General features: G+C 37.6%; 1 protein-coding gene across 2 annotated transcripts; it reads left to right on the plus strand.

Annotated features, from left to right (window-relative positions):
- Positions 1–352: 352 nt before the first annotated feature.
- LOC131071261 (coatomer subunit delta-2) lies at positions 353–21,233 on the plus strand. Of its 2 annotated transcripts, none has more exons than XM_058007029.2 (12): positions 353–568; positions 1,803–1,917; positions 17,299–17,338; positions 17,652–17,875; positions 18,458–18,700; positions 18,805–18,979; positions 19,107–19,411; positions 19,566–19,764; positions 20,074–20,227; positions 20,368–20,430; positions 20,557–20,653; positions 20,775–21,233. In XM_058007029.2, the coding sequence occupies exons 2-12, from the start codon at positions 1,915–1,917 to the stop codon at positions 20,862–20,864; spliced, it is 1,593 nt and encodes a 530-aa protein (XP_057863012.1). In that variant the 5' UTR covers positions 353–568; positions 1,803–1,914; the 3' UTR covers positions 20,865–21,233. The 2 variants fall into 2 exon arrangements, with proteins under 2 accessions (XP_057863012.1, XP_057863013.1); XM_058007030.2 differs by lacking the exon at positions 353–568 and adding an exon at positions 1,307–1,328.
- The last annotated feature ends 1,835 nt before the right edge of the window (positions 21,234–23,068 follow it).

Below are 23,068 nucleotides of genomic sequence, written 5' to 3' on the forward strand. Positions count from 1 at the left end.
CTTGATTTAACATGCAAAATTTGAAAAATTTGACGTGAGATTAAACACATAATTGTTATTTAAAGAAATTTAAACTAAATTTATAATCAAATTTGAATTTAGAAGAGATCATATATGCTAGTAGAAAATAAAGTGAATCAAATTTATAATGTGAAAATGAACTAAAAAGAAAAATATATAATCTATGATACCATAAACATATGAAGATTAATCTTATTTTTTTATTTTTAAAAAATCAAACTTCATTTTTTTTCAAAATCAAACTAGAAATGAAGATCAAAGATAAAGAAAATCTTATGTTTGTTTTTTAACAAATATAAAATACCCATGCAAAATGGTGTAACGAAAAGAGTAAAGAGTGTAGGTTTTCAATTTTCCCATTAAGGTGACACGAAATTTTATTAGTATGGCATGACTTTGTATCAGAAACAAATACCCAAATGGTAACTGGGTCGAGGAGGGAGTAATAAATAAATAAAATATCAAATCGAAGCAAACGATAAGTCTTATCAGAGCAAGAAAGCGAAGCATTCTGCAAGAAATCTATAGATCCGTAAAATCTAACAAGGTTAGTGCTTGAATCTCAAAATGCATTTAACTTTTTTATTCTGAATCATCATTTTCTGTTGAATCGATTGATGTTTTTTCTGCCAAATTTAGCGAACATATGCTTTATTTTGAGCAGATTCACTTAAATTTCAGTCTGCAAACAGTTCTTTCTACCAAATACATTTTTTTCCGCTGGATCTGACGAACTGGTTTATACTTATAATGCTGATCTAAAATTAGGGTTCACCACACATTATTTGTGTTTTTTATTACCTCTTTTTATATTTGATGCACCGAAGACTTTCAATAATTACTTGCATAGTGTTCTTTTTTTCCTGCCATAACGATTAATTATGCATTTAAAAAAATCTTCAATTAAGGTTTGGGTTTGACATACTTTGTTTTGTGCATTTTGTTGTAGTTTCTATTTGCCATGTAATGCGCATAATAATTTGAGTTTCAGTCTTCACACATTTTTTTTTTTTCACCTCGTGTATTTTTTTCTGCCAGATCTAGGGATAATTATACAGTGTTAAGTAAGGTTACGGTCTGTCAGTCTTTAATTGTGCATTTCGCTATCGTTTCCTTTTTTTTTAATTTAATGAGCGGAAAAATGTAAATTTCAGTTGTTAAATTTTTCGCACAATTAGATCGGAGAAAGAACAATATAGTTTTATTCTGAATTAACGTTGGGTTCAGCCATAGTACTCGATCAATTGCAATTGGTGCAGCTGACTCTGCTGGAAGAGCAGGTCGAATTGCTGGTGGTAGGTACACAGGTACAGATCTATAGGCACAGTAGTAGGTGCGTAGAGATAGAAAGAGATCGCTTATCTCTCCCTCCCCCCCTGCGTAAGGATGTCAATGCCTTAATCACAGGGTGGGTGGGGGTCAAGGAGTCCAGATAAGGCTTTACGACTCCCTGCCTTTTCTCTTCTCTTCGGACCTCCGTTCCAATGCAGGGTGGGAGGGAGGATGTTGAATTTCAATTTTTATGAATCCCTTTCATCTTTTGCAATTTTGCTTTTGTCAGATCTGATGGATCATTCTGCACTTGTATACTGAGTTTAGGTTTCATCAGAATTTGTTTGTGCATTTTTTAACTTGAGATAAACTTTTTAAGGGTAACGGAAACTGAATCACTTTATTCAACATTTTTCAGCAAAACATACTCTAAACAAAGATATAATTATGTAACCCACATCATATTCTTGGTTCATTTTCTTAATTGTTTTTAATCATTTAATGTGCAGAAGGTCAAGCAATGGCGGGTGTTTTGTAGTTGTGATTCATTCAGTTCATCTCATCCATTAAATATTTCTCTAGATCAATCGGAAAACATCCGGAATCATCAGGATCTTCACAATGGTAGATTTCTTATTGATCTTTACTCTTATTTTTGGAATTAAGGTTGCTGGTTTTTTCTTCGTAAATTGGATTGGATTTAACAACTAAAAGCACATTGATTAGTGAAATGTTAAATTTGATTTTTAAATTTTCATCTGAAATTAAACCTGGCTAAGAATTAGTTGATATTGATCCATTGTTAAAAGCAAATCAAGCTGCTGGAATGCCTCGTTGGATGTAAATAAATCAGGCTTCCCTTGTTGGATTAATTTTATCGGCGGCAAAGGATGCACTAGAATGATTACTTTTGTGTTAGTTACTTGTGAATTCTTTCATTTGGGATACCAGCTATTTTAACAAGAGAACATATAAAATTTTAGATGAAATTTTGTTTGACTTGTCTTAACAGAAATGCTTTATGGAACTTATTACGAAGGTAGTTAAATCAGATAAGCTTTATCTTGATTTGATAAGTAATCGGAAATGTACCTTGTATTGCCTTGTGCAGACTCATTTTGATATTATCATTGATAGGCCTCAGCATGGGTGCTGACCATGTGCTCAAGTTTATGTTTTCTTGTTGAATAATTAATAGATTAGATGAGATTCATTGTTACATGGTTCCTCTAGGTATAGCATTGTTATCTTCAAAATCCTTTCTTTACGGCTAAGATGCTGAGGTTTCTTGGAAGGCTAATCATCAGGAATATTTATTGGAGGTGTAAAGCATACAGAGTTCATGACTGCATGCCTGAATAACTAGCGTTGTTGATTGACACACAAGTTAAACATCTCATCAATGCATCAAAAGTGTTTGCCTACTGATAGCTAGGAAAACAGAAGATCCTTGGAAAGATTAATAACCACTTTGAAAATGTGAAATATATGAAGGTAAACTTCAATTGTTTTGTAAATTCCCTTAATGTATAAGTACAATATTTATGCCTGGGAGAGAGTAATCTTGATACCTTGAATATTATTCTATTATTTGAGAATATGAGTCATAGGCAGTACTGTTAGCACTTTAAAGTTGCATGCTCCATTCTTCTAGAAAATACATACATTACCAGCGTAAGGGGAACAAGAATATACTGATAGAGAGGCAGGGTTCATTAGCAAAGAATGGACAACCTTGGGCCAATTGATAGGAGAGGGCATCTCCTCTTCTTCTTTAGACTCTTCAAAACATAGGAGGGTGATCCTTGAGCATTCCAACAAGGCGAGTAAAGAGACACAAAAGTTATAGCTCAGGTCTTGACTGACCATGCCCTGTGGCAGTCACTAATAGACCATAAGACCTCACTTTAAACAGATGGAATCAAGATTGCATATGCACCAAAGATTCAAAGATGTGAAATAAATCAGTGCTCCCTAAGATAAATCCCCTTAACATTGCATACTACATCTACAACCTGAGATTTTACATGTATAACAATCTGGATGTTTATCATGCATTGGCTCTCTAAAGATGTTACATAAGTTATTACAATGGGTTACAAATTTGAGCAGAACTCGAATACGCACAACCCTCTAAATGTATGAGCAGAGTATGAGCTCACTTAAGATATACCAAAAGTTATAAGACTGGACTATGCATATAGGTAGGGCTGAAACTCACACTACACTATTTTAAAGAAGTATCATGATGGTTTTTGATTCAAATTGAACGACGGTCGGAGGAATACTTGCAACAGACTGTTACATACTATATATGTAACTTGAAATCTCACACATATAACCAGGTGAATGTTTATCATGCATTGGCTTTCTAAAGATGTTGCATTAGTTATTGCAATGGGTTACAAATGTGAGCAGAACTCCTTATGCATAGCCCTCTATATATATGATTCAAGCATGAGCCACTTCAAATTTAGCAAAGGTTGTAAAACTGGACTATGAACATAGGAAGAGCTGAAGCTAGCAGTACTTTATTTGAAATAAGTATCATGATGGTGTTTGAGGAGGACCACTTGCAGTAGACTGGTGTCCAGATCCTATAGGTGACTGAGTCAATCATTTCTCTTCTCATGGACACAACAGAAAACAGAAGCATGAGAGCTAAACGTACATTTGAATGACCATAATTTGGGCTCCACAACATTTCAAATGCATATACATATGTAAAACCAGGAGTCTATGTAAACAAATATTCTTTAACGATCATTAGTTAAAAAACTGAAACCATATATTGTATTGAAAGGATTTCATTGAATACACTTCAATGCAGTTTTAAAAATCCCTGCAATGATAACCAATCAAATACAACACTAGCTTAGCAAGTGTAGCCTCGGGGAGAAACATAAGCACACTTATCCCTTGAAAACAATCGTAAAACTAAGGAGACATCTGCATTACAATGGGTGTCCTGCATTCAGCACTTTCGCTTGGCCTGGAGGACATGTGTACATCCAAAAACAGGGTTGAACTTGAAATACATCATTTGATACTCTAGATACTTCTGGATCAGTGGACACAAGTCAATAATAGACTGTTCCAAGCTAGCTAACCGTCTACCCAATAAATTTCTTAGGCATGTATATATAAAATTTCCATTCAGTTTACAGCCACATGGGTGCAGGGAAAAAATGACACAATAGGTCAAATCAGCATTTACATATTGTCTTAGTCAGCACATTGTTGCAAACAGAGAGGAGCACTTGCACATGGGTAAAAATCCTTCTTGGATCAAGATTTGGTACTTGGGTGTAGGGGAAAAGAATATTTTAGCATATGCAAGTCAACACATTCAATTTGCAGGGGCCTGCAATAGCATGTGAGACTCCTATATCTCATGCAAATGTCACCTTTAGCCATGTCCAAGCCATACTCCATAATAAATATATTAACAAGCCAAGAGGTTGGCTGTATAGTTTGAAATTCCCTGCCATTACTCTGCACATGGCGCCAAGGGTATTAGCAATATCACACATGGCCCCACAGGTCACTGCTAGCTCAACAACACTGCCAAGAACAAGAGGAAATCTGGAGTCATTAAATTCATTTTGCTACCTAAATATGCAAGAAAAAGCCACCCAAAGGAATTGGTACCTTTGCCTGTTTAAAAAATATGGGCCCAAATACCAGCATGGCAGCCAATGGGTAAATCCATGCTGATTTTACTGTGGCTTTCTGCCATTAGTGCCAAAAAGCTCCATAGTAAGCAAAACAAACACCTGTGCAGCAAAACAGCACTCCACCAATGCAAACAGATCTCTATGCTGGACAGGAAAGAAGGAAATGCCAGAATAAGGTGTGTATATTGTCAAATCTGCATGAAAAGGGGTCCACACAGTTCAAGGGTAGTCCGTGGTACATATTTTGAATTTTAGACAAGCCTCGGTCCACATGGGTTTATTCTCCTCACTTGATGTGGGCCCCGACATGTTTCAAAGCTTTTTGCAAAAACAATTTGGAACAAGAACCAGGTCATCCATGCCTACAGCACAACATCCAACTTTAGCCAGGTGACAAATGGCACCATGCAGATGGTGCACATGTTCCATCACAATTGAGATGTCCATCCACATGAAATTAAAACTTACAAAACCTAGGGACGCGTCCCTGCCTGAAAAACCCCTGTCCCAGTCTCGGGGACGTTTCGGGGACTTGGGGATGGCCAGGGGACGTTCTCCCTCCCCATCCCCAAACTGCCAGAATTTGGAGGGGACGTCCCCAAAACAGGGGGATGTTTGCCCTAGCTGTGGGGACGTCCGTACGTCCTGGGGATGGCTGGGACATCCCCAATCCATCCCAGGGACAGCCAGACGACCCCCACAACTAGGGCTAGTAAAAAATATTAAAAAAAAAAAATTGTCATATTTTCAATTTTTTTTTGAATTTTCTAACATGGCCCCCTTATTAATTCAAATTGTTATTAAAAAAATTAAAAGGCAACAATTTTAAATTAATAAATTTATTAATATTATAATATAAGTTAATATTATTAATTTCATGTTAATATAATAAATTAATAATATGAATATCAAATTATTAATATAATAATATGAAATATAAGCTAATGTTAAATTATTAATTCAAATTGTTATTATTAAATAATAAATATTAAATGTTAACGGTTTTGAATTTTAATATCTATGTTTCATATCAAACATTTAAAATTAATAAATAATAAATTATAAATAGAAAATAATGTCACATGTAAATTAATAAATGAGTATTTTGATACACTTTTTAACTATGTTATTTCTTTAATATCTATTATGATATGCATATTGATAATGTGAATGAATTGAAATTCTGAATTATGAGTGCATATTGAGTATTGAGTCTATTGACAATGTTGTATGTTCAAAGTTTACATTCTAAAATGTTTTCATAGTATCATACACATGCTATATCCATGTTTTCATATGAATATAATGATGCTATATCCATGTTTTCATATGAATATAATGTATATATGCATGCTTTATCCATGTATTCATATGGACATTTAGAATTTTCCTATATTTTATATATGCCCCCCCCCCCCTGCCGTCCCCAAATTTGGAAAAATTTTTACCGTCCCGGAAACTCGGGGTAACATAGACTAAAACACAGAGCTATTATTGATGCCCAAGCTAATGTCATATTTTTTGGGGCAGGGGACATGCTGTCCATGTGTGATTTACTGATAAAAGGTCATGTCTGATTACCTTTTTTAACAATTAGAATAGATGTACTATTCCTGAGATAGATCATTGAGGTTAACAAAATTAGAAGATTGACATACATATGAATTGTACACACACATACACAGATGAATGTACACTAACATGCACAGATGACTGTACACTTTTTCTTTTTTTTTTCTTAAGATTTTCTATTTATTGTAATTTTGTAGTTGTAAGTTTGTAACCTTTTGGCCTTTTGTTGCATATTGACAATGAAAACTCAAATGGTTGGACTTTGAATTTTTGTAAAACTTGTATGTTATATCTCCCACGTGAATTTTCAATTCGGATTAAATTTTTCATAAAAAGGTTTGTGTAATAAATATGGCAAAAGCCTTATCACATGAATAAATGAAATTTCCTATATTTTAATATTTTTCCCATTCAGTTCCCCTTGAAAAGGTCTCCTATCCTCTGCCATCTCCGAAACATGTCTCTGCATTTCCTGTATCTTCATTCAGCATCTTTTAATATGTTTGAGTGGTAAAAACTTGGTTAATTTTGAAACATTGATGTGTGTGTGTGTGTTTGTATACAAAAACCCATTTCTTATCCACAACGTATGAAACACCATTTCTTGTCATGTTGCTGTCTCTTATTCTCCTTTCTGGTAAATATGTTGGTCCATTAACTAACATTTTATTATAGCTGGTGAGGTTTATTCATATTGATAACAGTGCTTATTCATGCAGGATTTATATTAGTCACTAGGAAATGCCCAGTTTTGTTTAAGAAAAGATTTTAGCAATCGATTAATGGATTGAAACCTAATGCACAATAAATCATGAATAGCCTTACTCTACCCATAGTTTGAAAAATTCTACTCCCTATCTTTGGATTTTGTGAATGTTACCATGAAATGCTCTCTTGGAAGCTTTGTGGTGGGTAATTAACCTTGAGGCTCTCTAGGAAAGTTTATGATGGCTAACCCATCTTGAAGCTTCCAATCAGCAATCATCCATATTTTGAGTGTTCCTCAGTCAGATTTCCATAAATGGGAAAATCAAATATATTTTACAAAAATCATTATTATGTTTGATCAATAAATTTAGTCTAAACAATAGCTGTGGCATTGTATTGGTCAAGCATTCCATTATCTTTTGGGGAAGGGATGGATTTCTTCTTAGGTTTCTTTTTCTAAGTGAGCCAAGTTCTCGATGGAAAGGGCTCTTATTTCTAGAGAAACACTCATCCTATCAGAAATAAGCCTGCCAAGTTTGATAGGAAGTACCTGTTATAGCAAAAGTTCGCACCCTTGTTGAGCTATCAACTCAACAACCTTGTGAAACGTGGAAACAACCCCGAAGTGTGGGACCTTGCGCAAGGGGGTTGAATCTCCGGAGAAGGCTTGCTTCCTTCTCAATCAAGGTGCAGGTGTTGAACCAACTCAACTCTTCAAAACTAACTCCTAGGCCTATCCTAAGAAATTGCAGAGGTAAAAGGGAATAGAGAAATGCTTGAAATAAAAGGAGGCGATGCACCAAGAAGAGATTGTTCCTCTCCCCAACCGAAATGGCAGAAGGAATCAACTGAAATACCCAAGAGATGCACAAACTTCAGTTGTATGAGTGATCCAAACACATGTATGGAGGTTAGAATTCGCTAAGTGTCAAGAGGGGAGAAGGGTTCCCACATGTCACACTCAAAAAAACAAGTTAACACAACATATATGGGGAGAAGAGCCACAAAACATACACTTATGATGAAGGTAAGTAAACATACACAACATGCATAAGTTGAAGGAAGGCAAGAATGTAATTTCAATTCATTCAAAGGCCAAAGGCCAAACTAACAGTTGCAGAAATGCAAAAATAATTACAAGTCTTCAAGAGAAGAGAAAGAGCATAGGAAAGCTCAAGGCAGCAGGGAGAGAACCCCCTACAATGAGGCTTAACAACCTTATATAGAAAAATGATTACAAGAGTGATCATGACCCCTGCATGTCAGTCTGGGAGTGCAAGGAAGTCAATTTGGGCTTGAGATGAATCCCATTCACTGGGATTGGAAGGACTTCGCCATCTTGCCTGGAGAGATGAAATGCATTGGCCTCCTTGCAACTAGTGATGACATATGGGCCAGTCCAGATAGCATCAAATTTGGAGTGTCGCCCAATTTTGGCTCTGTTTGCATCCCACTTGAGGACTAGATCTCCCTCTTTGAAGACCCTATCAGTCGCCTTTTTGTCAAAACTTTCTTGACCTGCTCTTGATGAGTCTCAAGTGTATGCATAGCCTCACTTCTAACCTTCTCCAGCTCCATCAGCTCAGCTAGCCTTACTGTCATGGCATCATTCTCTGTTAATTCCAGCTGATGTGCTAGTTCAAGAGAGGGTAACTCTAGGGAAGTTGGGAGTCTTGCTTCCTTCCCATATACTAGCATGAAAGGGGAGTTACCAATCGCCCTCTTGGGTGTGATCTTGTCAGCCCATAAGGCTGTCCTCAACTTAGTATGCCATGCCCTCTGATTGTCTTCAATTGTCCTTTTAATTATCCTGATGAGGTTTATGTTGCAAGATTCAGCTAAGCCGTTACCTTGGGGGTAATAGTTGGATGATGTCTTCAAGTATACACCATGCTTAACTGCCCAAGAACTGATCTGGGTTCCAACAAATGCCCTGGCATTGTCTGATATGATGGTGGAGGGAACACCGAATCTTGTCACAATTCCATTAAGGAATTCCAACACTAAGGCCTCAGTGGCATCCCTTAATGCAACTGCCTCTGTCCACCTAGTGAAGTAATCTGTTGCGGCCAAGATCCACTTATGGCCAGCACTAGAAGGTGGGTTTATCATGCCAATGAAGTTTAAACCCCATTGGGCAAACGGTTGATCTGCTTGGATGGGATGAAGAGGTAGGGCAGCTAGTCTTTGCTTCCTAGAGAAGAGAGCACATTTCTTGCAATTATTCACCCATCTATGTGAGTCACTGAATAAGGATGGCCAGTAATAACCAGTCCTCATTATTTTGATAGCCGTAGTCCTTGCAGAGAAGTGGCCCCCTGAAGAGCCATCATGAAATTCCTCTAACAGTTTGCTGACTTAGTTTTGCTCGATACATCTTAGTAAGACTCCATTAGATGAGTAAGGATGGCCAATAATAACCAACCCTCATTATTTTGATAGCTGTAGTCCTTGCAGAGAAGTGGCCCCCTGAAGAGCCATCATGAAATTCCTCTAACAGTGATACATCTTAGTAAGATTCCATTAGAGTCTTTTCAAAAAAGAGTGCCATTCACTAAGACATAGGGAATGGACTGCAACCTGAAATGCCTTCTTTTGGTCCTGTCCAGACCTTGGGGATATCTACCTTCCATTAAGAAGGTGGTCATGTCACTTACCCAACTGAATTGAGTGTTGTTGCCAGTTGGTTGATCCTCTTGTAACACAAGGGCGACCTCTGAAGTAGTCTCAGAAGATGAGACAAGCTGTTCACAAATGCCCTTGCCTCTTACAAGCTTGGTGATCTTGATGTTGATGTCACACTCCATGATCTTGGTTATCCACCCAACCCTCTTCTCACTGATGTCCTTGTTTAGAAGGAAATCTTTGACACTTGCATGCGGAACTAAGAGATGGATCCTGTTGTTGGACAACATGTGTCTGAACTTTTTTAATGCCCTTACAACAGTGAGGACTTGCTTCTCTGCGTAGCTATACTTAAGCTCATAGTCCTTTAGCCCCTCACTAAAGAAAGCAATAGGTTGCTCCAAATTATCATCGTTCAATTGTGTTGGGACAACTGCGATGCTGGATTCTCCTCCAAAGGTATAGAGGATAAAATCCCTTTCATAGTTAGGATTGACAAGGGTAGGGGCCTAAGCAATTGCTTGTTTGATCTCTTCAAAACCGACCCTCCCCTCCTTGGTCCAACTGAAAGCCAAGTTTTTCTTCAACATGGAAGTGAGGGGTTTTACCATGGTGGCAAGGTTGGGAATGAACCTCCTCACAAAGTTGATCCTACCAAGGAAACTTTGCAATCCTTTCTTGTGACTGGGAGTGGAAGAGAAAAAATAGCCTCCACTCGCTTTGGATCAATGGTCAAACCCTCCTAGCAATCTTCCTTGATCATTAGCAAATACACACTTGCTAGGGTTCAAGGACACACCATACTCCCTGCATTTCATGAACACATGCTCAAGATGACCAAGATGGTCAGCTGCATGCTTCGAATAAACAGTTATGTCATCAAGGTATACAAGCACAAACTTTGCTAATACACCTTTGAAAGCCATGTCTATTGCTCTTTGGAACGTGGCACCTATATTGGTTAGCCCAAAGGGCATCTTACAATGAACATAGGTACCCCACTTAGTAGTAAATGCAGTCTTGTATTGGTTTGATTGTAGCCTGAATACCCATCCAAGAATGAAAATCTTTTCGAGCCTCTGACCTTTTGGAGAATCTGCTTCATAGAGGGAAGGGGATAGTGATCCTTGAGGGAGGCTCTATTGAGATCCCTAAAGTCTACACATAGTGTGATTTCCCCATTCCTCTTTCTTACAGGGACAAGGTTGGCCACCCAGGAGGAGTGCTTGATAGGGAAGATGATATTGGCTTCTATGAGCTTGGTCAACTCCTTCCTCATTAGTGGCTCAATCTTGGGGTTTATTGGCCTTTGTTTTTGTCTAACTGGCTTTGCATCCGAGTTTAGCTCTATAGTATGCTAGGCTAAGCTAGGGTCAAAACCCTTCAAATCTTCATAGGTCCAAGCAACTATGTCATCATATTGTTGGCAAAGCTCAACAAAGGCCTCTTGCTCGGTTGAAGAACACACCTTGCCCAAGTTTAAGGACCTACCCTCGGTGACAACAACTGGCTTGTAATCACCCCTCTTTGCAGCCAAGTTCGTCTTCTTCTTCAACTAATCATTCGAGTTGAAAATGCCTTCCAAAGTAACTAGACCTTTAGGCAACTTGTTGGAGTTGAGCTGCATGATTTGGTCTCCATACTGGTCTTGCAACTTAGACTGATTTTTAGCAGAAAATTCTGCTTCATTTTGCAAGAAGTTGACGATCTGTTGATCGCTTTCAAACACTTGCCAATTTACTTGATTGTCTGGGACAGAAGGCCTCACAACAAGCTTGATGTGTTGCTCCTTCTCACTTGCAACATGCGCTGGTATGTCGAATTGAGCACCAACCGCTGCAAGCCTATCAGCTTGCTTGTTCTGACCTCTAGGAATGCTCTGGATATTGAAGGCCTCAAATCCTTTAGTCAAATCCCAAACCCTGTGTTTGTATGATTTGAGTAGGTTGTTCTTTGCTACACTTTGGGCTCGGATGTGGTTAACAAATAACTCACTATCTCCAAATACTTGCAAAGATCTGATCTTTCTGCTTTGTGCAAGTTGGAGACCTTGGATCAAGGCTTCATACTCAGCGACATTGTTGGTGCAACCAAATTGGAGCCTAAAAGAGAAGAAATAATTCTCCTGCTCAGGAGAAACAAGCATCACACCGGCACTTGCACCGTTCTTGTTTCTTGAACCATCAAAATACATGTTCCATAACCCCTCTGAGTCTCCTTGTGTCTTGATGAGGTTAGGGATAGGAGTATCCTCTTCATGGATGCAATAAGTGCCAAGCCCAGTCTCTTCTGTCTCATCTAATGGATCAAACTGAAAAGCATTGGCCCCATTCGTCCAACAAGCAATCAGGAACCTCTTGCAAAAGAGTGGCAGGCTCACGAACAATACACTCCCCCCCTCCTTATGCAAAGTGCAATTCATTTTTATAGGGCTAGGGGTGTAGGGCTCAATGTGGTTTTGGGCAATGGGCTCTGCCCTTATGGTAACCTTGGTACCATACTTTGTTCAAAATAGCATGTGGGACCAATCAAAAGACAAGTACCCACCTATCTTGGTGGTGAAGTCTCTAGACAGGCAGATGGCAAAGAAGGTAGGGAGGTCGATGATTGATACGTCTTGCAAGATAGTGCAACCAGGGCATGCATGCAAGGTTAACTTCAAATTTTTTACCACCCCTACTGTCTTAATAGAAGTGCCATCTAATTGGACCACCCCTTTGGTCACAGGTTCGTATTCTATGCCAAGATCAGCTACCTTCTTAGGCAAGACTGAGCTACTAGCTCCTGAATCTATCATGCAATTGTGAACCAAGTTATCTCCTATGATTAAGGAGAGATAGAAGGGGGGAGGCTTGCTGATCTTACTTGAATCTTCCTCCTCCTTGGGTTGCACCAAATTGGTGGAGACTGCCTTTTTGCTTACCGTTGCCTCATCACCTAACTGATCGACGTCCTTCAGTGCCTCCTTAAGCAAATCCCTTTGAGATGGGATGGAAAGGGCCTCCCACATAGTGACGTTGAGGTTGCCCTTCTTCATCTGATCAACTATGTTGAAAGGAACACTAGCTGATTTTAGGGGCCCTTTTGAGGCTACAAGGTCTACTTTTGTTCTTTGGATGACTTGGCCCTCCTCCTGCCTCTTGCTCCCTTGCATGGTATTTTGGCTTGATCATGGATAGCTACATTGGGCATTGGAGCTTGGGCTGATGTTGAAGGTGAGGTAGCCTCCATGGCTCTCTTCTCTGACCTCGCATACTGCAACATAGACTCACCATTTGTTTGGTTCAAACCACAGAATTCTGCCTCTTGCCAATTGACAAAGGTAGAATCCCCTTGCAAGTAAGCCTGAGTGCCAACACTAGGCTGATTTGGGTCATATTGCTGGCCAGAAGTGCTCGACTCATCCTGCACCACTAAGGTTTGGACAAACCCTCCATTTCGGCATGCACCTTGGTTGTGTGGCTGATTGCATGGTTGACACTAATCTTGCTCTTGGGCGAGGTTATTTTACATTGGAACTATCGCCTTTGAGTTACTTGCAGCTGTGGGGTTCACACTATTCAAAGGCCTGGTGTTGCTCCATTGGTTTTGCCCTTGAAAGGGTGGCCTATTTTGCCGATAGTTCTGTTTTTGTGCCTGATAAGGTATGTTATGTTGGGCTTGCTGCCTCTTTCGTGTCACCAACTCATTGCTAAAGTTTTGCAGTAGAGCCTTGACCTCATGGAGCTCATTGGAGGATGTAGATGGTGTGGATGATTGTCCTGTGGGCGCCATGGGAATAGGAGCCAAGGTGGGTTGTTGAGTAGGAGCTTCTGCGAAGAGAGGCATTGGAGGCCTTGGAGCTATCTTCCCAGCTTGAATCAAACAATTTTCAGCTCTTATGGCTATGTCATATGCACCCGATAGAGAGGCTCCACCCATTGGTTGTACCATGATAGCTATATCGCTGTTGAGAGCTCTAAGATAATACAAGAAGGCATGATTTGGAGATGGGTTCACTAGAGTAGGAATTCTATTCCATGTCTTATGGAATCTGAAATTGAAATCTCCCATGAACTCGTGGGGTGCCCTCTTGATATTAGTCAACTGCTCCACAAGTGATAGGTGGTCACTTTTGTCTTTGAAGTGGTTGCACAACCTCTCCCCCAATTCATCCCAGTTGTGAATGGAGCTAGACGACAACCCTTTATACCACTGCAAAGCTTTGCCTTTCAAAGATGTGGCTAAGAGTCTGACAGCAACATCATCCTAAGTGACATTATGGATGGAGCAGATGTTTGCAATGTCTTGAATGTGCTCAATGGGTGTAGTAGTTGTTTCACCAGTGAAGTATGGTATACTCTTCAACGTAGCCATTGGTATGTGAAACAATGGTCTATTGATATGAGTGGTGGGAGCCCTTGATAGTACTGGTCTTGTGAATGGAGGGGTAGAATGAGACTTGGGAGATCGAGTGTTTATAACCCTGACCTCCCTAACTGGTGATAATGAAGCTCTACCTCTTTGCCTTATATAGCCTGAAGATGAGAGATCTTCGAATTGGAAACTACCTCTAGAAGACGCCCTTGTATGAATTCTGGGCATGAAATCAGCAACCTGCTTGAACGAGAGACTGAACTGGTGAGTAGAGACCTCGGAACCTGGAGCATTTAAAGCTTTGAGTGTCGATCACGCCATCCGGAAGTGTCGCCAGTCAAAAAGAAGTCTGGGGGCTTCGGAAACTCGAGTTCCCAAAGTGGGGAAGACAAGGAAAGAACTTCGGAACCTCGGGGTTCCGGAGAACTGAAAAAAGGGGCTAAGGAAGGAACTTCGGAACCTCGGGGTTCCAAAGAGAAGAAAGGGAGGCAAAGGAAGAGAACTTCAGAACCCCGAGGTTCCGAAGTTTCGGAGAAAAGAAGGAAGAACTTCGGGGTTCTGGAGTCTTCGGGAAGGGAAGAAGAAAGGGAAAGAAGGAGATGAACTTTGGAAACTCGGGATTCCGAAGTTTGGGGAAAAGAAAGGAGAGGCAGCGAAGGGAAGGAACTTCAGAACCTCGGGGCTTTGGAGTTCTGGAGAAGGAAAAGCGAGAGAAGGCAAAGAGAAGGAACTTCGGAACCTCGAGGTTTCGGAGAACGGGAGAAGGGAAAGAACCTCGGAACCTCGGGGTTCCGGGGAAGGAAGAAAAGGCCAAGGGAGGAACTTCCTCCGAACAAGGCAACACTTCACACTTAATGATTCTTTTGCTTTCTCTTTGATCAACTAGAGCAGCGTTGGTCCATGGATCGTATCTCTGATCGGTTCTTACTGATGGACCATGGGTGTCATAAAATGACAACAGTACCAATAATACAAGGAAGCAAGTGGGAATGTAAATGACTGCTAATGTTAGATAAAAATTTAAAACAACAGTAGGCTCTTATACAAAACACAACATTTGAAACTTGAGAAGATGATGAATTTGGTGCTCTTCTCCCTTGTACCTGTTAGGTCAAGTCACATCTGAAGGGACCCATGGGACAATTATCTAATATTGTCAAATGCCCTTTGACAAATATATAAATCAGATCTGAAACCCTTTTAAATCGTCTTCAATTAAACCTTGCCCAAATAACCGAAAACAATACAAACGAGCTTTAAGAAATGAACACTGAATGTACTGAACTTAGCAAATCTTTTTAGAACTGATATGCAATGAAAAATACAGATTTGTGTAAGGAAAATATATCATATTTGCTGTCATAAATTGCTGCAAACAGCAATATTACATCCCCTATAGCTGCATACGAAATTGAGACCCAAACCGAAGCCAAAAGAGCACTGCTGACTTTCCCTTTTACTCAAGAAACTTCTACAAACTCCATAAATGAGTTTTAATTGACTAATAACAACAAAAAACATATAAAATGCAGCAAACCCACAGCCTCAAGGCTGCCATAGAGTTCTGCAACAAACAGAACACTCAAATCCCAAACAACACACTAACCTTCTGAAACTATCCTGCAAAACAGCATACAAATAATTGAAGAAAATCTGAATCTGTTCAGCACAATGGTAATCTATGTGTGAGACTACACTTTGGTAATCCTCTGACTCCCAGCCTCCACCAGGAAACCTTGAACATCCCGCTCTACAGTCTCCTTCTCCACTGGTTTGATAGCCATTGAAGAACAGCAAAAGTTTGGTTAGCAAACAACAAAGTGAATAATGAAACTTGGAGCCAAAATCATGCATAAATTAAACCACATTGAAGCACCCAATTTGGGTCCCCAAATCACATGCCCGAGGAGAGAAATCTTGCATGCAACTCCTTTTTGCCAAGTGTCCCCAAACTTCTACGACTCCCAATGAAATGCCAACTTCACTGAATTGCCAACTACCACTAAATGCCAATCAAACAGGCCATGTGAAGCTTCCCTAGTCCCCCACGCCAAGAGGGAAAATATTTAATTAAATTTCTTTTTATTAGGAAAACAAGACCATAAAACAGCCCAAAATGCTGGATTTGATTATTTCAACCTGGCAATTGATTTTGATTTGCTATTTCGGGACAGATGGATTTACTATTTTTATCAAATGGTTATTTCTAGTAAGGGGACGTGACTTATTGTAAGACAACCTTGAGAGAAGCATGGAAGATAATAATTTACCAAAACCACAACCCTAACAAAGGTGTTTGAAATAGTTGTAGTTATTGGATTGAAGCAGAAAGGTACGAGGCCATTGCTTGAACTCTGTGTGCAAATAGTGCAATTATGAAATCACACCATCTCTATAAGATACCTGCTTAAACCATGTATTAAATATTACCAATAGGTTCAGTTTGCTGTCTTGAACCACCCTGAACCAAATTGCCTTATCTTTGGAAACCTGGCTTCCACACACATAACTTAGGTGCATGCCAACAAACCTTAATTATTGAAATGCCATACATATATCCTCGCAACCATGATACTAGATGAAAGAAACTAGTTCATGAAATAAATTGGCATTACTGAATAGTGAAAATTGCATAAAGGGTTGCAAATTATTTCAATTTACAAGACTAGTGCATGTACATAGTTTCTTTTCCAACCAGTTTACATTGCCCTAGATATAAATCATAGGCACACTATCATCATGTAGCTCTCAACTGATAACAAGCATTTGTAACTGGTTATGCCTGTGTAGTAAAGCACATATCCAACTTTGTAAATTTACATTTTGGCAACAACTTACATCAAAGATTGATGATCATATCAGTGAGGATTTAAGACAATTTGATAGCCTATGTTCTCTTTGTTTGTGCTATCCAAGGCCAATTCCTTTTACAAGTTTGAAAAATCTAGTTGACAATGCCCTGTACATGTGAAATTGTAATGGTTATAATATTGAACTATTTTATGTTTTTCACTTAAAAGCAATATCTTCTTGGTTCTTGATTTGTACTTTGTTTTTCCTCATCCAGGTGGTTCTAGCAGCGTCTATTATTACAAAAACGGGGAAAGGTATGTAATGAATTGGTATTCCATCATTCTAAGGAAGAGATTTTGCTTTGGGCACTAAAGTTTTCGCTTATAGTATGGAAAGCTTTAATACAGGAATTATTTTATGACCTTAGATTCTGTGTTGCACCTTTTTCAAAACAAAGTGAAAGCCTCCTTAATTTACAGATTTATGCAAATATTTAAATATAATTATAAGCTGATGTAAACACTATAATTTCCATTTGTGAAGCTGTTATTGAAATATTTCGTAATTGGTGTGTAATTCTGTTACTTGAATCTATTTTCTAAGCATATTTCTCATGTGGATTTGCAGCTCTGGTGTCCAGACAGTTTGTTGACATGTCTAGGATCAGGATTGAAGGATTACTTGCAGCTTTCCCTAAATTAGTTGGCATCGGAAAACAACATACTTATGTTGAGACAGAGAATGTTCGCTATGTGTACCAGCCTATGGAAGCTTTGTATTTGTTGCTTGTAACTAATAAGCAGAGTAATATCCTGGAGGATCTGGAAACCTTAAGACTGCTTTCCAAGCTTGTATCCTTAACATACTTTTTGCTGAATTTGCTTTTAATGATTTGATCTGATACTGTATTATAATGACTTTTTTTCCATATCCCAAAATGTTGGTCATTCCGATAAAACCTTGTCAACCTTCCTTATGAAGGTGAAACATCATATGGTAAACAAAGGATGGAATCACAATAATTAGGGAAAAAATTATAGGTCAATCAGCGGAAGACAGTCTGTAAGCTGAAACAGCAAAGATTTTAGTACTTCATATATATATTATGCATTGGATATGAGTTGCAGGTTTGAACTATTTTAACAAGATCAACAAGCTTTAAAATTTTAGTGAATTGGCCTTTCTCAAGTCGGAATCTTCTATAATATCTTTCTTGTTCTGATTATGCTTATGATAGTGTTCTAAATAAAAATCTTGTTTCACCTTGGATCATTTCTTGCTTTGTTATTTTATAAGTTAATGTCTGTTTCTTCCATAATATCTTTCTTGTTCTGATTATGATTATGGTAGTGTTCTAAATAAAATTCTTGTATCACCTTGGATCATTTCTTGCTTTGTTATTTTATATAAGTCAATGCCTTAATCCTTTCTAGGTGCCTGAATACTCCACTTCATTAGATGAAGAAGGCGTTTGTAGCACAGCCTTTGAGCTGATCTTTGCATTTGATGAAGTTATCTCAACAGGTCACAAGGAAAGTGTGACAATTGCACAAGTCAAGCAATATTGTGAAATGGAAAGCCATGAAGAACGACTTCACAAGCTGATAATGCAAAGCAAGATTAACGAGACTAAAGATGTTATGAAGCGAAAAGCGAGTGAGATTGATAAAAGCAGGGTATGATGTTAGATGCTTTTTTATTGAATCTGTGAGCATTCTATGAAAACTATGTACTTTTTGTTTAGATTCTAGGATCTTTATGTTCATTTGTTGTGTCACAGATTGATAGGAGCAGAACTGATAAAGGTGGCATAATGTCATTGCAATCAACTGGTTCCACCAGATTGGAGAGTGGTTTTGGTGATCTTAGTATATCAAGCAGTGGAGGTGGCTTTGGGAGCAACTCTACTCACGGATCAAGCTTGGATTTAGATTCATTTTCAAGCAAACCAAAAGGTTATTTAACACCCTTTCCAAATTTTATATCTAGCACAATAAGACTACTTTAACATTTGATGATTTTCTTTCTATTTTGAATATCCAGGTATCATGTTTTTTATTTTGTGTTTTTTCTATTATGTAGGTCGACCATCATCAGCTGCTACTGCCCCTTCAAAGGGTTTTGGAATGCAACTAGGAAAGTCTCAAAGAACAAACCAGTTTTTGGAATCCTTGAAAGCAGAAGGAGAAGTCATTGTTGAGGATGTGCAGCCTGTTGTGGGCCAATCTAGAAGTTCTGTTCCCGTAGCAACAGATCCTATTAGCATAACAGTCGAAGAAAAGCTTAGTGTGGTTCTTAAACGTGATGGTGGTTTGAATAACTTAGAAGTGCAAGGTACCCTTGCCCTTCAAATTTTGCAGAAGGAAGATGGATTTATACAGGTCCAGGTATGTAAATCATTACCTTCGCTTTCTGCAATTGAACAGTGTATGGAAATGCTGTGAAATTGTCAAGTTTTTGTCTTGCAACAAAGAATGCTATTCTTTGATATTAAAAGCTTGGAACAAGTTGGACAGTTGTTTAAACTCCATATCTTTTCAGATAGAGACAGGAGCAAATAATGGGTTTCAATTCAAGACACACCCAAACATTAACAAGGAGTTATTTTCAAATGAGAATTTGCTGGGACTCAAAGATCCTAGTAGGCCCTTTCCTGCTGGTCCAACTGGAGATGCACTGGGTGTGGGTCTGTTAAAGTGGAGAATGCAAAGTGCAGATGAGACACTCGTCCCTTTGAGCAGTAAGTTTCTAGACTAAATAACTATATTTTAATATTTTATTTTGAGTATTTTCAGTTATTTTTGCAATCTCAGTGCTATTGAAAATTATTATTATTCTGGTCTAAAAATTGTGTTGATTTATCTAAAATATATTCACCCAATCAATAAACACATGGGAAAAAAGTTAAAAATCATAATATGGTGTTTCTGCCCGATTTTTTAATTTTTAATTTATTTTGAAGGCACAAATGGTATAAGCATAAAAGAAGTGCAACACTAACCTGTATAGATAATCTAATATCTGTTTTCATCGTGTTGTTTGTTTGCAGTTAATTGCTGGCCATCAATTTCAGGTGGGGAAACATACGTTAATATTGAATATGAATCATCAAAGATGTTTGACCTACAGAATGTTATAATTTCAATACCTTTGCCTGCTCTCCGAGACCCACCAACTGTCAATCAGGTTGATGGAGATTGGAGGTTAGTTAAGCTTGGAAATAGTTCTTTGGTTCTGTAACTACCTTTCTTTCTAAAGTTTATACAAAATTTGCTAGATAATATCCACATTCAGTGTTGCAGCATATTTTCTTATGGCCAACCTTTATTTGTGTCACATATAGATATGATTCAAGGAGATCCATATTAGAGTGGACCCTTCTTCTCATAGATAATTCTAATTCCAGGTAATTACTGAATCACTAGCATTCCTTAAGAATGCATTTGAATTTTGAAATTCGTTTTCCTTCTCATTTGTCTAGTTTTTCAGTATTAGTCTGCATTTGCATATTTCAAAGTTCTGTGTTTTGCAGTGGATCTATGGAGTTTGTGGTGCCCAAAGCAGATCCATCCTCATTCTTTCCAATAGATGTGGGGTTCACAGCAGCCCGAACTTTCTGTGATGTCAAGGTGATTCATTTATTGTACTGTACACATTCTTGAGAGTCGAGACCATTAACAATACAGTATAGAGCTACTTACAATTTGATTTTGTTATCTTGTTCACCTTTATATTGCTACATGACTGCAGGTAAATAACGTGTTGCCAACAAAGGGAGGACCGTCCCCAAAATTTGCCTATAGGACACAGATGGTAACGGAGAACTACCAGGTCGTATGATAGGTTTTTTTTAATCGATAAACAGCAGAGCCAAGGATTTGATATTATATATAAAAAGGTCGTATGATAGTTGAGGATATCTTTTGCAGAGTATTGCATCAGAAGGTATTATAGGAATCCAAAGGTTTGTTAATGAGCATCATCAAATCATGCTTTCCAGAGTTTCATTTGCGGCAACAACTTCTGTATTGCTCAGGAATTTTTAGTCCAGCTGTACTAGGTTTTTTCATTTATCATCCCTCCATCATCTGATGCTATTTTTCATTAAGTATTTGAATTATCGGGTAATAAGTGTGATAATTGCTTGAACAAAATTACAAGCAGCATTTGCTTTAAGTATTGCAAAATTTGAGTTGAATATTTGGAATATTTCATCTTTGTATCCTTTTAGTTTTTCTTATCTGGAGATTTTTATCTGATGGAACAGCAGCATTCTTGTATGATCAGATGTCATAAAGAAACGAGTCTCTCTTTGCATTATATATGTATAATCACATGCACGCATGAATAGCTCAGAAAGCCCAGCAATGAATTTGTAATTTCAGTCCTGCAAATCTTGGGATAAATACACGGCTTCATCAGAAAGCATGAAACATGTAACAAATCATGCAAAATTGATTTTGGAAGCGTTTCATGAAAAATCCTGAAGCACCTTCTTTGGTAGAATTTTAAACATTTAAAGATTAGGAGGTCAATATCATTGCTGGGAAAACCAGTTGTGCGGGAAATTTTAATGTTTAGAGATAAGAGACTTAGGCTATCAGTTTTCCACAATCCATAATACGTCTTACTGCTAGTGTTTTTTACTTTTTTTTCATCCACCCAACACAATCTATTCCAGAAATAGCTGTAAGAACTAAGAGATTTATTAGAGATTTACCATGTATCCAAATGGAGCACATATATTGTTCTAATTGATTTTATATGAAAATTCTTTTAGAAAGTAGTAGATTGAAAAGAAGCTACATTAAGGTTCAAGGATGGATCGATTTTATATTAAAGACATTTGACAAACAATGATTCATTTTAAACCGGAGTTATGCAAAAATAAAGAACAAAGGAAAGTTATTTTTGAAGTCCAAATTAGTGGTTCAATGAGATGATAGCTTTTATATACCTTATCACTCGTTGTACATTGTCTACATCTGGGTTTGAATAGCAATCGCGTAATATGAATTGGCAAACAAATTTAATATTGATTACAACAGTTTTTTGGATTAAAATGTTTAATAGTTATTAGTATCAATATTTCAACCATGATTTATCATTAAAATGAAAATTAATAAACAATTTTAAATATATTTTATTATAAATATTAGAAAACATAAAAGATCTTTTATTTTTTAAGTTTAGAGGATTTGATGACAAAGTTTCTAATGAGGGATGATTTAATTTAAAAGTTTGAAAGGTTTGGTGGTTAAGTGTTTGATAATGTTGGACACGTTTTATTGTAATCCTAAAAAATTTAGGAGAGATTTCATTAAAAAATTTGGAAGAAATATTATGATGGAAGGTAACCTGTATTTTGGGAAAGGAAAATTCCACCTTAACATAAAAAATTGCTTTGTACTTGTCTAAATCAATTTAGTTGATGAGTTCCATAGGCTGAAGAGATGAAGGATATGTAAATGGAGGACATTGAGCAAACTTGTTTCTTTCCACAAATTTAGAAATTGGGATGAAAATTTTGAACACTTCAGTCCACTCACTAATGTTTATGATGAAGGATATGTAAATGGAGGACATTGAGCGAACTTGTTTCTTTCCACGAATTTAGAATTTGTAGAAAAAAAAATGTAAAAATTGGGATGAAAAATTTGAACACTTCAGTCCACTCACTAATGTTTTTTCATGTTTCAACCAAATAGGGGGATGGTGATAAAAGGAGAAAAAAACCTGGTGAGAATAGGTTGAAGGGATGAAGGATATGTAAATGGAGGACATTGGGCAAACTTGTTTCTTTCTACGATTTTAGAACTTGTAGAAAAAAACCTGGCTAAAATAAAAGCGCTTGCTCTTTTAAAAGTATAAAAATTGGAATAGAAAAAAACCTGGCTAAAATCAAAGAGCTTGCTCTTTTAAAAGTATAAAAATTGGAATGAAAATTTTGAAGACTTTAGTCTACTCATTAATGTTTTGTCATGTTTCAACCAAATAGAGGATAGTGATAAAAGAAAAAAATAATAGAACCGGTGAGAATAGAT

This window comes from Cryptomeria japonica, chromosome 8 (assembly GCF_030272615.1).
Source record: "Cryptomeria japonica chromosome 8, Sugi_1.0, whole genome shotgun sequence".
Taxonomy (NCBI): domain Eukaryota; kingdom Viridiplantae; phylum Streptophyta; class Pinopsida; order Cupressales; family Cupressaceae; genus Cryptomeria; species Cryptomeria japonica.

Bases quoted from the DNA above. Each gene is read 5' to 3' on its own strand.
- LOC131071261 (XM_058007029.2), top strand. The intron at 17,876-18,457 runs GTATCCTTAACA...AATCCTTTCTAG, and splicing joins TAAGACTGCTTTCCAAGCTT to GTGCCTGAATACTCCACTTC. The intron at 20,654-20,774 runs GTGATTCATTTA...ACATGACTGCAG, and splicing joins GAACTTTCTGTGATGTCAAG to GTAAATAACGTGTTGCCAAC.